The 14,565-nt window shown below is 43.7% G+C and overlaps 2 protein-coding genes across 3 annotated transcripts; one reads left to right on the top strand and one right to left on the bottom strand.

Annotated features, from left to right (window-relative positions):
* Positions 1-313: 313 nt before the first annotated feature.
* On the top strand, positions 314-7,039 carry LOC125552973. Its single transcript, XM_048716698.1, has 13 exons — positions 314-653; positions 1,453-1,639; positions 2,314-2,386; positions 2,547-2,694; positions 3,117-3,226; positions 3,808-3,939; positions 4,009-4,150; positions 4,222-4,356; positions 4,996-5,153; positions 5,258-5,332; positions 5,439-5,577; positions 5,819-6,085; positions 6,486-7,039. The coding sequence occupies exons 1-13, from the start codon at positions 417-419 to the stop codon at positions 6,630-6,632; spliced, it is 1,950 nt and encodes a 649-aa protein (XP_048572655.1). The 5' UTR covers positions 314-416; the 3' UTR covers positions 6,633-7,039.
* Positions 7,040-9,586: 2,547 nt separating this feature from the next.
* On the bottom strand, positions 9,587-12,854 carry LOC125552972 (B3 domain-containing protein Os03g0620400-like). Of its 2 annotated transcripts, XM_048716696.1 has the most exons (7): positions 12,640-12,852; positions 12,367-12,482; positions 11,357-11,681; positions 11,082-11,272; positions 10,496-10,973; positions 10,186-10,382; positions 9,587-10,037 (listed from the first exon to the last, which is right to left on the bottom strand). In XM_048716696.1, exons 1-7 carry the CDS (start codon positions 12,665-12,667, stop codon positions 9,777-9,779), a joined length of 1,596 nt encoding a protein of 531 aa, XP_048572653.1. In that variant the 5' UTR covers positions 12,668-12,852; the 3' UTR covers positions 9,587-9,776. The 2 variants fall into 2 exon arrangements, with proteins under 2 accessions (XP_048572653.1, XP_048572654.1); XM_048716697.1 differs by lacking the exons at positions 9,587-10,037; positions 10,186-10,382 and having other exon boundaries at positions 10,522-10,816; positions 10,890-10,973; positions 12,640-12,854.
* Between the last annotated feature and the right edge of the window lie 1,711 nt (positions 12,855-14,565).

Here is a 14,565-nt window from a genome sequence, read left to right as displayed (position 1 = left end):
GTAGTGACCTAAAACGTGTAGTTATATTAGTTTACGGAGGGAGGAGGGAGTAGTGACCTCAAACGTGTAGTTATATTAGTTTACAGAGGGGCTAGTGACCTAAAATGTGTTATACACGGAGGGAGTAATTTTTGAAAGAAGTTTATGAAAAAACGGAGTATGTTGGGTTGGTGTTGTCCTAGTAATGTGTACATTTTCAAATTCAAAACCAAATTCATTTAGTAGAAGCTCTTAACAATTTATGACGTCATTTTCTTACTGAAAAAGTAGTGGAAATGCCACCGATAGCCCAAAATGGTGCTGGGCTGCGACCCGGCCCCACCCGTCACGGACACAGGCGGAAATCCCCGCGCTCGTCTTCAATCTCCGGAGTCTTCCCGCCCACCTCCCCTCCCCTCTCCCCGGCCCAGGGTTCCATGGAGCCAGCCGCCGTCACCGCCTCCGCCTCCGCGGACGGGGGCGCCTTCCTCGAGTTCATCGACTACGCCATCTCCGTCGTCACCTCGTCCGGGGGCGACGGCAGCGAGTCCCCCGGCGCGGGGCCGGCGCCGGCGCGGCCTCCGTGGGGGTGGACGGTGGCGCAGGTGCTCAAGTCCTGCCGCGCCTACTCCAGCGGCGTCACCGCCGTCATCCTCCTCTCCGACCTCTTCCAGGTCTGTCAGATTCGCCGCCACCACTCCCCATTTCTATATGTTCTACTGATTAGGCGGCGTCTCCGTTGAATCGCTCAGTTAAGTTCACTGTACATTTACCCAGCCTTCAGTAGCCAGTAATAGCACATGGCTCTTTCTCTAGTTATCATCTATGTTTTGTGTGCGCTGTTTTCTAGGATTGTGTTGTTCAATTAGCTCCAATTTGAAAGCAAGCACACCAGTTCATGGAAGGATTTGAACAATGCATTGGTAATTAACAATCAACTACGCAGGACATACACAAAATTAAAATTATGTGAACTAAAAGTGGATCTAATTGGCCGTATACTCATCATCCGTATGCTAGGAACGAACGGTGCCCTATCCACCTTATAGTTACCAGTTAGGATGTACTGCATAATACTCCCTCCGTTCCAAATTACTCGTCGCAGAAATGGATGTATCTAGAACTAAAATACATCTAGATACATCCATACCTGCGACAAGTAATTCGGGACGGAGGGAGTAGTTACTTGGTGTTGATGTGGTGGCCGGCTGAGTACCAGCTACTGTTTATGGTACCTTGAGTTGCTCACTTCTGTAGCTTCCCCGTTCTGGTTTAAAAGGGTTTGGTATTGGCAACTGATGAGTCCTGCTTGTTGGCTGTTCCGCATATATGAACATGTCGCAAATCTATGTGCTTACATCGTATTTACTGTTTTATCATCATTTCTTCTACCAATTGGATTGGAGGTTTCTTTTGTGTTTTCATGAAATGTATGGACGCCTTATAGGGTTAAACGTTTGCTGCTTTTGATAGTCATGGACAGAGCAGCGTAAATCTCTTACCGCAAAGACGAAGGTTGAGGTGACTAGCCTTCTAAACACGAGGAGTAAGAGAAGGAGGCTTCCCAGGACTGTCACAATCGATTCCATCCATGAGAAGAACTTCCTTTCTCCCAAGAGCGTCCTTGAGGCAGTCGTCATCGATGTTTTCGTTCTTCCTGGTATGCTTAAGCACCTTGTAATCTCCTTCATCCAGTGAACAAAATATGCGTGTTAGGAATTCCTTGATCGGTTTTAGAACATCTAAGCTTTAAAGAGATCTTTGCTAAAGAGGACGGCAGGCTAGTAACCTAGTACTTCTCTAGAACTGTCTCAGTAAGTGAACATAAGCCCAATATGAGAGCAGGACCCCCTTCAGGCTGCTGGCAGTTCTGGAAGCACATGAAATGAGTTGGTGTTCCTGCCCTTGTCTCCATCAATGGCACTCGTAAGGGTGATCTGCAGAAACAACGCAATCCTCTAGAGAGCCCACATCCCTCCTGGCCTTTGGCACTATGCCGATGCTTGGTGGGTTTGCCCTGCCTCTGGGCCCCATTACCTTTATTTCTTCTTTCTATCAAGGTCTATAATAAGCTGTAAACTCTGGTTCTTGTCTCAATGAAAATCTAGGTGGGCAATATCTCCCTCCTAGTGACCATTCAGAAAAAGAATAAAAGCAGCCCCCTCCCATTTATCACAACTTCCATTATTAATTGGTGATATCCATTCATTCAACATTATCCGTGATTAAATGCCATAATTTTTAAAGCATTTACCATTTGAACGGTCATTTTGTTACATGAATTCTAATCTGCATTTTCGATGGCACCTCCTCAATTTTGCGTCTTTCTTATAGGTACAAATATATACATGCTTACCTTGGGAGACATGTGGAGTACATCCACTATTGATCTGTATCTACACCGAAGGTAGGTCTGACTAATTGCTTAGTTGATGTTCCATTTTGTTAGACTGATATCATGGTAAAAGTCAGTAACAAATGCATAAAGGAAATGTAGAATGGACGAGGATTGATTTTTCATTGGCCTGACTTTCATCTATATGCGGGCTCTCAAACTTCCATGCCAGGTACTACAACTATATAGGACAACATTGTATCTTGAAGAAGGGTCGAGAAGTTGTGCTCACAGGATGTTGTCTTCGCACAGCTGTTGTTGAGGGATCTGGCCATGCTCGTATTTTGCCAACAGAATACATGGTGATATTACTTGATGAGGTGACCATCCAAAGTTTTTAGGTTGTATTAAGGAACTTGTCAGATTATATGCTGCTGTTTAATTGTATTTTGATCCCTTAAATGACTCTTCATACCCTGGTAGTTGACTAGAAATCAGGAAAAGTTTATCATAATGTGAAACCACGCCGTCTCTACTTATGAGATCAACTGCGATATTTCATTTTGATCCCTCAAATGACTCTTCATACGGTCATACCCTGATAGTTGACTAGAAATTAGAAAAAGTTTATCATAATGTGAAACTATGTCATCTCCACTTATGAGATCAACTGTGATATTTCACTTCTGTATAGAAAAATAGTTAAGCCTAAGCTGTTATAATGTGAAACCATGCCATCTTCACTTATGAGATCAACTTCCATGCACATTCTTCACTAGGAGCTTACCTTTGCTTTATATAGGAGCAAGATGAAGATGCCATGCTACTTGCTGCACAGTTCTGCACATATTCTTTCTCCTCCATGATGGAAGAGAAAAGTAGAAATGATGTTGTATACTCATTTTATGCCAGGTAAAATAAGATATCTATCACTTCTGATTAGCGATCTCTTTAGATAGTGCTTGCTGGTATAGTTTCTTGTAGACTTGATCAGGTTTGATTGAAGCTTGAGTATTCTATAGTCTCACCTAAATAGCTTGGCGTAATCATGGTCATAGCTGTTTCCTGTGTGAAATTGTTATCCGCTCACAATTCCACACAACATACGAGCCGGAAGCATAAAGTGTAAAGCCTGGGGTGAAGATAGCACCGAACTTAATCTGAATGCTCGCTAGCTCTTTTGTGCTCAGCTCTCCACTATTGACATGAACAGGACTCAACAGCTGAAGTTTCCTTCTAAGTATTATATGTAGAATCACTCAGATCATCGAAGCCATTTGATTTACTGGTGAACATGTATAGGGGAATTCATCATTTAGTGGTATTAGAACTCTGTCAATACATGTTTGCTCTGTGGTATAAAAAAAGACTCTCCTTTGGTGGTGAGAATAAAAAGGAAGAAATTTACTACTCGCAATAAAATTGAATTGGATGAACTGTAAAAGCCGACTTTGTTAGAGAAAGGTTCAGAACCCACCCTTTCTTTCTTGCAGGATTGAGAAGATTGAGACCTTGGAACCTTTTGGATGTACAGAAAGAAAGCAGATTGTGCTTGTAGATAATGATGATGAGAAGATCAAATTTATTTTATGGGGAGAGCAGGTTTCACTTGCAAATCTTTTCAGGTTCATTTCACTCGATACAAGTTACAACTGTTTAAGTCAAGTTATAGCAAGCTAAACATTGTCTTTCAGTGTAGGGAGCATGCTTGCACTGGACAGTCCTTATATTTCCAATTTTGCGCACAATAATCATGAGGAGCCTCAGGAATTGTGCCTTGAGTATGGTAGTGCAACACAGGTTTACTTGGTGCCAATTGCTCAACACGAGGAACAGGTTGGTTGGAATATCTTGGTGCTACTTTTTTCTGCAGTACTGTTGACCAAGACATAGAGACTATGTGATAGGTATTCCTCACGCCTACTCAAGTAAGGAGCCAAGGACCTCGTCTGTCATGTGTTCCAGTCGATAATATGGCTTCGCAAGTAACATTACCACGGGACTTGCATGGTGCAGTTGACTTCAGCAAATATCCGTTTCGAGTATGTAACCTAATCTTCATTTGTTTCTGTTTCTTTTCAGAAGATAACTTTTGCCAGCCATTGTGTTGCTTGCAACCCGATTACTTCTTGATTTAGTTCTCTCACCACTGATTCTGCTGAAGCTTTAATTTGTATTGAGTTATAGTGTGAATCCTAATATTACTATGTAACCTAATATGTTGAGTCTACCGCAATGAAAACAAAAGAATTTAATATTGTATAAGGTGTTACATGTCATAATATGTTTAGTTCCTGTTAGTTCTGTTTATTTGCATCTTCTGCTTTCAATCCATGGACACATGCAACATTATGTAGAACCACAAACTAGTAATCTGATATTCCCTTGGTAGAACCTGCTTTGAGAAAATAATACCCAATGTTTCACCTTGGTAGAACCTGCTTTGAGAAAATAATAACCAATGTTTCACGCTTTCCACTATCTTTTTGGTGATAATTTTGTGATTCTGTAAATAAAGGGAAACTGTGAAGAACACTTCAGATCCCCCATCCCACACTTCACTCCCTACATCATACAGTTCGATACAACTTGTGATATATCTTGTACCTTTGCACGTGTGGTGTAAGTTCCTGCAATGTATTTTTTTTTTCTGGTAGTTGTATGACATGCCTCATTTTTAGGCGTATGTAAGTGATCTTCATGGTAAAATGGTGGGAGTTAGTCTGTTTGGCACTGTAAGAAGTGTTTGCAAAGTAAGCACATCTGGCACTACATTCTATTTGGAGATAGAAGACGCAACAGGAGTTGTTCTGACGAAGCTTATCTTTACTGGACACTGGTACCACTATCTGTTGTTGTTCTTACCTATTATTGTTTGCAACGTCGATTTCATTGGTTCTGCCATGCATCTGAAACCGTTATATTGTATGAATACCTATGCAGGTCATTAGGTAGAGTTGGAGTTGGTCATATGGTGTATATCTCTGGTCTGACTTGTAGTTTGAATAAAATAAACATGTAAGCAGCATGTTCTTTTATATTTCATCTATATGCATCTCTATGTTGTATTTATTGCCACAATGAGTGCAAAGTTCTGGTTGATGGCTTATTTTTGTATCAACAGCCTTGAAGTCTCGTGGAGCGAAAAGGAGCCAGGATCACTGTTTGTTAACTTGAGCTTACTGCCAGCGTTGTTGAATTCAACATGCCTGCATAATATATCACTCTTGTCAGATCTGCCCCATTCAGCAAACAGAACACATGTAACTCTTTTCCACTAGACAATTACTGCTACAAGATCTCTTCTAAAGCATTTCAAGTTTAGATACTAACATACTTCAGGAAACAACCACTGACCATAGGTTGAAATCTGTAAAAGTACAATAAAACCAGTCATCAGATACCACCATTTTTTTTACTGATGTTTCTAAGAACTTACTGCATTCTTCAACTGCAGTCAATTCTTTGTGCTGACAGCCTGCATTTATTTGACATCTTGTACAGATATGCCGTGTTCGACTTGACCACATCGATTGCGACAGTTTAAAGTTGTCGTTATTCCACAATCTCTGTGGTTATGTTGTGGATGAACTGCCAGATGGGCTTCAGTGTTCCTTGTGTAAAGTGGCCTGCCAGAATGGATGCACGCCTGGCTTTCAGTTGCACTTGACCATTGCAGACGACAGCGAGAAGGTCTTTGCATGGTGTGTTGGTCAAACGGCTGTAGAGTTCCTTCAGATATCTCCTGATGAATACATGGAACTCCCTGAGGTATTAACTGGTGAACTTACCATACCACTCATATAATATACCTAATATTTGAGGTAGTGCTTTTCAACATCCCTTTCGAATATTTTACCGACAACTTCTAAGGTGGACATTAACTGGTGGCATTTCACGTATAGTTACTTAAATTAATTATGGTTGCATGAGTGCTTCTGATTTTTCTAAAATGGCAGCAATAGTGTCCTCATTTCTTGAGCGAAAGTATGTATTGTTAATCACGTCTCAACATGAAATCATGTGCATAAACCATAATTTCCATAATTGGAACATTGCCCTGGTGGTCTCATTTGCTATCGTGTCTGCCAGTTAGGTTGCTGCTGCTACTAGCTACTACTACTAACTACGTTCTGACTGAAGTTTTTTCTTTCTGATGATAAACGACCAGGACGAACAGGCGATGTATCTCTTCACCCTCCAGAACGAGAGCTTCACGGTCGCCATCGCCAACACCAGCAAGCAGGTCGATGGGTACGCCGAGAACGCCGAGGCCCTCCCTGTGTGGGAGATCGCAAGAGCCCAGAGATGCGAATGAGCCCGGAAGACGAAATGTTTGTGTTGCAAAGCTGGCCATAGAACCTGTTTGGGTGGCTCGGGAGTCGGGATGGATCATGGCCTTGCCCGTTGTGGTCATCCGTCGAGCATGTTATGTAAGCAGAGTGTTCACGCATCTGCCGCTGGGAGCCATGTGTTTTACATCCTTGGCGAACGTTTTTTACTCAAGGTTCTCTTCTCGGATGGCGTGTGGTTCAGTCTGGCAAAAGACAGCCTTTTTGTGACATTGCTTTGTGGCTGTGGCTTCTACTCCCTCTGTAAACTAATATAAGAGCCTTACGGAGGGAAGCAGATTAGGAGCACTCGGGTGCTCCACCCCTCTATATTAAAAAATAATGTAATAATTCAAAAAAGCCAAAAAAATCTTGAATATATTTTTGAACCAAATTTGACTAGGTATTGTACTCATATAAAATGTTTGGCCAAGGAATAATTCTCGTTGTCTTCAGGGCAAAAAAAAAACAACAAATTTATGACGACAATATAGCATGAATAGTACTTGTTTCTAGCATTTTTTGGGAAATCTTTGACCCTGGATACAATAAAAGTCATTTCCTGTTTAAATCTTTTTATACGAGTGCAATACCTGGTCAGGTTTGATTCCATAAAAAGTTCCGGGATTTTTTGACTTATTTTGAATTACTAAATTATTTTTGAATATAGGGGGGCGTAGCACCCGAGAGCTCCTATGCATTTTCGCCTTACGGAGTGAGTACTTCCTTTCTTGGTTCCTTGATCCACCTACTCGTGGAGTCGAGTGACCAGCGGGGATCCTATTTGGCGTGCGGTTCGCTGGTTAGCGACCGCGTGTGCACCCCTGGCTTCTGGCTGCATACATTTCGGCCAGCACAACTAACTCAGTTTTAGGAACCATACCAAACCGGGTTTTCAATTTTTTTGGGTTTTCATTTTCTTTTCGCTTGTCTTTCTTTCTTTTTCCCTATTTTTTGAACCATTTTCAGATTCATGAACATTTATTAAATCATGATATTTTTGGAGATGATGAACATGTTTTAAATTTCTGAATATTTTTTTGAATTCATGAACATTTTTTAAATTCACGATTTATTCAAAAAAATCCATGTACATTTTTCTGAAATTGTGAGCAGTTTTTTTAAATTTGATAACATTTTTGAATTGATGTTTTTTAAAATTTTGGAACAGTATTTAGAAAATCACGTTTTTTTTCACTTTTGTGAACATTTAAAAAAATATGAACATTTCTTGAATTCACGAACATTTTCAAAATACGTAAACATTTTTTTTACAAATTCGTGAATATTTTTAGAATTTGTGAACATTTTATAAAAGTTCATGAACATTTTTTGGAACTCGTGAACATTTTTTAGATATATGAATATATATTTTAAAATCATGAACATTTTTTGAGTCCGTCAACATTTTTTTAGATATGTGAACTTTTTCCATGAAAAAAACCGGATGCAAAAACCGAACCGAGAGCACGTTTTTTTCCTTTCCAAAAAAGGCATGGCCGTGCCTTTCACGAAAGCATAATTGTGTCTCTTGCGGAAGAAAAAAAACAGAAAACATGTTTTTTTGTTTCCGAGAGTCACGATCGTGCCTCCCGAGGAAGAAAAAAGAAATAAAATACGCGTTTTTTTTTCAGTTTTCAAGATGCATGACTGTTTCTCCTCGCGGAAGTAAAACCGTGCCTCTCTAGGAAGAAAAAAAAAAATAGAAAACATGTTTTTTATTCCATTTCCGAGAGGCAGGAGCGTGCCTCTCATGGAAGCAAAACCGCGCCTCTTGTGGTTAAAAAAACGTGTTTTTTGTATTTTTTTGGGTCCAAAAGCTAAGGAAGACGGATGAAAAACCAAAACGCAAAAAACCCCCCAAAAAACCCGTTTAAAATACCGAAAACGCGTGTGAAAAATAAAAAAAAACCAGAGGAAGCACCAGCGCGCGACATGTGGCGGCGGCTGAGAGCGCACCAAGTGACGTGTTCTCACCCCACCCCAAAATGATTGTTGGGAGGCTCCCGAAGGAGCGCTCGCCAACTAGTTGCTCCCCACTTCATTTGAGCTTAATAATTGCGTCGAAATAAGGTCTAACGAGGGAAGTGATGAGGTTATCTCTCACCAGGTAGGCCCATGGCGACGTAAATCCCAGATAAGGCCTATGGAGGCCCAACCCCACAGTCGTTATGGCCCAGATAAGGCAACATATCAGTGCTGCTTGCTAGGAAGATTTTGCCGAATTTGAGAAGGTTGGAGACAGACTATGACAATTATTACAGCAATGGAAGATGGCACGGTGAACAGATAAAAGATGCTGGATGATCCGTGATGAAATCGGTGCCGCTTGCTAGGCAGCATTTTGCTGAATTTGAGCTTGGTAAAATCGGCCGAGAATGCAACATGGGAGCCCACGAAAATGGCTGCCCCTTGAGATTAGATTGAGGAACCGAAGGCCAGCCCCCCGCAAAGCTCAACCTCGTGCTTGGATGTTTGGCTCAGCCCACGCCGTCAAGCGCCCTTCCTGAGAACCCTGTCTTCACAACCGGTGCTTCGCTGACCGACAGAGCAGGAACCCTAGGTTGGGTTGGTTATCTTCGACTTGGAGGCATAATAAGAAGCCACAAGAGGCTGGCAAAAGATGTTTTTTTTAAATAAATAAATAAAAACTAGTTTCACCCTTCTGCACTTATTGTATGCATGTGCCTTTGGAAAGAGCTTTTGATTTCACTGGATCTGCTTGTCCTATACTACTGTACTGTATATGTAGCTTCTGCACCACCAAACTTTCTGAGTATGTAATATATGCACCTGAGATGAGATGGCCTTTTTCTTTGTGCATGCAGCAGCACAAGCAAGTAGGGAACACCAACACAATGCCGAAGAAAATTTTGGTCAGCTGGAGACACCCCAATCAGCAACAAAATAAGACTTGTCTCAACAAGAAACAATAAAGAAATCAGCAATAAAATGAAACATCTCTTCAGCAAGAAAAACTGATCAGCAGCAGCAGCAGTACTACAGGAGATGAGGGTCAAGGGTTCAGTGTTTACCCAAACTAACACCAGGTTGTTCAAAACAATCATCAAGCAATGCATACAACAGCTGAGTTAAAAGCCATCATAGTACAGACCACACACAAACTAGAGCTAGAGCTTGCGGATCAGATGGACCGTCATCGTGAGGCTCTCGCTGCTCCTGTCTGCCAGTTCAACGAGGCAGATGTCTCCTACCTTCATCCCGGCCAGCAAGACAAGGTCCTTCCAAAATGAGCTAATATGCCTCACATCCTTATGTTTCTGGGCCACCATCCTGCTAGACCACTTCATGTTGCTACCCTCCAGCCCAAGTATGACATGTGTTTGTTCAAGTGGGAGACGACACGCCGAAGCATATTCCAGGCTGAAGCTCTGTTCAGTAAAGAGCGTGTCAAGATGCATGGCGATCGAATCTCAGGCCGACGGTTAATTCAACAAGAAAATGGTTCTAAACTTGCGAGCTTTTGGATGAGAAATGGACTATACATATTGCCTGTGGTATCTGAAGTTCTAAACTCACCAGACGTTTTGGGCTCCAAACATCGCGTTCATTCATCACCTTCACAAACACAGGGAATTCAGATCCAATTGCCTGGACTTTCTCCTCTACTTTCTCCTCTTGTCGCCTAGTTAGCTTCGTCCCACTGGTTGATATGTAAGGCTTGTTAGACATAGGAGCTTCTAGACTGGCTTTCTTCGACTTGTCAGCTTTGTGTCCTGAAAAACATGCCATACTTTCTTGTGGTGAGCATACCATAACCACAAGTCGATCGTCTAAAATATGGTAAATGGAATGAAATGCACAGGGTAACTAACTACAATACTATCACCTGACTTAGTACGACGGGAGGATGTCGAAGCCATCTTCTGAGCTTCTGCACGATAGCCTCGTAGTGGCCGCTGCTCCCCCCTTGATGTTGCCGTGCCTTTTTCCACGACTTCATCGTCATCAGAACTCAAATCAATAACAGTATGCTGGGGTGGATCAACAATCTCAACCGGATCTTCACGCACTTCTCGGGCATTTGAAGAGTTTCCCATGGCAAAACAAGTTTTCTCACAACCGATCGGGTCAAGGACAAAAACTTCAAGGCGATCTTTCCTCATGCTTCTGAAGACGAGGAGGTCATTGTCTTGTATGCGGAGAGAAGCTACAAAATGACTCAACTCAGATTCGAGGATTATTTGATCGTCACGTTGCTTGCTTGCGGCAACAAAGTATACCATGCCGTTGCCATGGGCTTCGAGCTGAATGGTAGTTGCAGTTATCCCCTCTTCGAAATTGTCCAAAAGCCCCAATGGTATGTACTGCAAGAACATCGGAAAAAAATACAAGCAGGAATTAATAGCCTATGGATCGGAGTGACATACAGTCATACACAACCAGGAAATTATCTGAGGAAGGATGCAACTTACAACATAGTAGTCCTCATTGGCATTTCTTTTGTTCATAGCTGCCACATGCAGAGGAATTTCAGACCTCATGCTGCTATCAGCTAGCTCTAGCACTTTCTTCTCTTGTGCTTTGGTTAGGCAGGTCCCGGGGAACATGGTATAGCCAAAGTCGGTTGACGTCCGAACATGTGCAGGATCAGGCACCACTTGTTCTGCACATCAAGAAAGAACACTGTTATAATGATCAGAAAAGCATTGCCAAAAGCACTCGACTCGAAGGTCCTAATTCACTTTACCATTCAGCACGTGATGATCACGAGGAGGAATGGCTCTAAAGATGTTGGGAGGCTGTTGAGAAGAGGGCAGAGAATTCTTGTGACCGGATGAAGTGCCCTTGAAGTGGACCTTGAACGTGGAGCGCCCACAGTAGACGAACGTGATGGGGTCACCTTGTCGTATATGATTAGCATCCACGAAGTGCCGCCACCCAGTCGTAAGAGTTATCAGGCCGAACTTGACGAATTCAACACTGTACACATGGCCATCAGGAGTTTCAAGTTTGATAGGCTCAGAGTGGGCGATCATATTTCTCAGCTGTCTTGTGACCTCCCACGGTATGCACTGTCAGAAATATTCAGTTTGGTTAGAGTGAGATATTAGGTTTCAGCGTTTGTGGGCATTGAGTTTCACACTGCACTATTTGAAGAAAATGCCGACACAATTCAGATTGCATGCAGTAGCAGAGGGTATGGAACAATTCTAGCATGTATATAAACGCCATCTATTTCAGGCACACAACATAGGTAAGAACAAAATGAAACATTGCTTTTCAGTGAAATCTGAACACCCCAAAATAATACTGGCTGAAAAGCCCTCCCTTTCTAGGAGCAGCAACAGAATGAATTAACTAACAAATGGGAGGAAGGGAAAGGGCAGGGGCTATCTCTTGTCAACATTAGCAGCATTGGAAGGGAATCATTCTTTTCACTTGCAAAAAGTACTCACCAATAAACACATACTGTAAAGACTTGTTCCTGCCACCTCCTGGTACATTACATACATATGTTGTGAAACAAATTTCCCCCCACCCAAGGCAAAATGTCATGCTCTATCCATTCCCCCAAGGCAGATTTTACAGCAACATTTTAAGCCAAGGATGAAATTAGGCATTTTTTTCAGTCCCAAAAAACCCTCAAATTGAACCCACCCTTGTGTCTGGAAGGAGGAAATGTAGAGAGGAAACTCTGAATCGATCGACGGGATCAGAGCATAGAGAGAGAGGAGGAGGAGCAGGAGGGGTTCTCACCAGAAAATCTTTGTTGTCGGAGGTGAAGAGGACGAAGTGCTTGGTGCGGCCGTGGTCGTGCCTCCGCTCCTCGCAGTCCCCGCAGTCGCAGCCGTCGCCGGCCGTCCCGGCGCAGCCTGGGCATGGATGGGGCCACGGATCGATGTAAGAGAAGGCCGCATTTTTCTCCGGCCGGCCGGCCGGTCGGGGGGCATGAAGGAGGACGGAGGGGCAAATCGAAACAAAGAAAAAGAAAAAGAAGGAAGGACGGACGGGGAGGTGGTGGTCACTCACCTGGGTTGAAGAACTCGTCCGTGTCCATGGGTGGAGTGGACAGATCGCCGCCGCCGTCGCCGCCGCCGCCGGCCTCGGGTGCTGCCTGGGGAGGGGGCAGCGTGCAGTGAGCTCCGTCCCAAGCCCGAAAGGGAAGCTGCGGCCGCTGGCCACGGAGCGCCCGACGCGTGGGATGGTGGAGGCTCCTCCCTCACTCCCTCCTCAATTATTTGCTACACCGACCAGCGGTACAGCGGTAGATAGATAGATACGCACGCACACGAAGTCGAAATGCGCTGCGTGACCAGCCCACACATGCGATGCACGCTGGTTTGGTTACGTGAGACAAGCCATCGAAACATATGAATGCATCTCTACTTCTAATGAAGCAGTTAATAAATAGTCTTCACGATTTATTTTCGTTGATTTATTTTCGCTGATTTATTTTCGCTCATTTTTTCCGTCTTTCCTTCCATCACCTCCTTCCACCCTGGTTTATCGATTTATTTTTCTCTCCACTCTTTATTACAACCAAAACTTTCCTAACATATAACAGATTTTCAGAAAACAAATAATATATTTTAATCTAACTTTCCTAACTTATCTAAATCCCCCCGCAAAAAAAAACTTATCTAAATCAATTGATTTCTCTCATTAGTGAAATTTGTTTTAGGAAACAAATAACAAACACGTCACAAACTTTCCTCCCAATAAATAGTTTCTTAATATTTGCAAACTTTCCTAATCGGACACGTTACAAACGGGCAGGTACTGATATCACGTTACCAAACAATAAAACCCCATTTGCATAGAAATCAGTTCAAAATCCTAACTTTCCTAAATTTTTACCTTTCCTTGATAACAACCAATATTTTCTATGTTTTTCACCTATAGAAGGAAATCACCCCTCCATCAATATTAGCATTTTTTTGGAATGAGATCTTCAGGTTATGATTTTTTTTTGCGATTATTTCCAATTGCGACCTCTCCTTCTGCTCCGGCTCCTTCTCGCATAAACACCTCCACCACAGCCAGTTGACGCCACCCCAGACCTCCTGCCTCTCCACACCTTCTTCGCCACCTCCTCCTCGTACTCCATTGACAATCCCTCCGCATGTTTGTCCACGGAGCTGTCGAGGACATGGCGCAGCAGCGTACCAGTGGTAGAGAAGCGCATAGCAGCACGCAGCAGGCAAGGCAAGCGGCCGGCATGGCCGAGGGGGCGGCCGGCAGAAGATGGCCATGAAAGGAGGGGGCGTGAGGCAGGGGCGCGACTGCGGGGCGAGCGAAGGGATAGGCGGCAGCAGACGGGGCGAGCGCAGCTAGCGAGAGTGTGGCGCGTGGCCAGGGTGTGCGTCGCGCGGGTCACAGTGGTGTGGTGGCTGCGGCGAGCGCGACGGCAGTGGACGGCGTGGCCCCGCGGGCGCGGAAGAAGAGCAGCAGGCTCGGGCATGGGCACGCATAGGAGCGGTCATGTGCCGCGAGGTCAATCCGAGGAGCTCGGTGGCTACCCCTGCAATGGCCATGGCAGACGGCGGTTCTCGGCCACAGCGAAATACCTAACGAGAGAAAATGAGAGGGGAAACATGGGAAAAGGCAAGAGGAGATCACGACAGTGTCAACGGCGCCCTAGGGGAAGACAGGGGAGCTCAGGGCGGCGCGGATCGAACGACAATGTTACGGTGGCTGATGGTTGAGGAAGACGACAGCGACGTCGATGCGGGGGTGTTGGACTTGATCTCGTTGGCGCAGACGAAGTAGCGGAGGAGTTCGGAGCTCTGATAACCCACAAGTATAGGGGATCGCAACAGTTTTCGAGGGTAGAGTATTCAACCCAAATTTATTGATTCGACACAAGGGGAGCCAAAGAATATTCTCAAGTATTAGCAGCTAAGTTGTCAATTCAACCACACCTTGAAACTTAATATCTGCAGCAAAGTGTTTAGT

Source organism: Triticum urartu, chromosome 4 (assembly GCF_003073215.2).
Source record: "Triticum urartu cultivar G1812 chromosome 4, Tu2.1, whole genome shotgun sequence".
NCBI classification, from domain to species: Eukaryota; Viridiplantae; Streptophyta; class Magnoliopsida; order Poales; family Poaceae; genus Triticum; species Triticum urartu.
The sequence above is the reverse complement of the archived record's forward strand: the minus strand, read 5'-3'. Positions and strand labels throughout refer to the sequence as shown.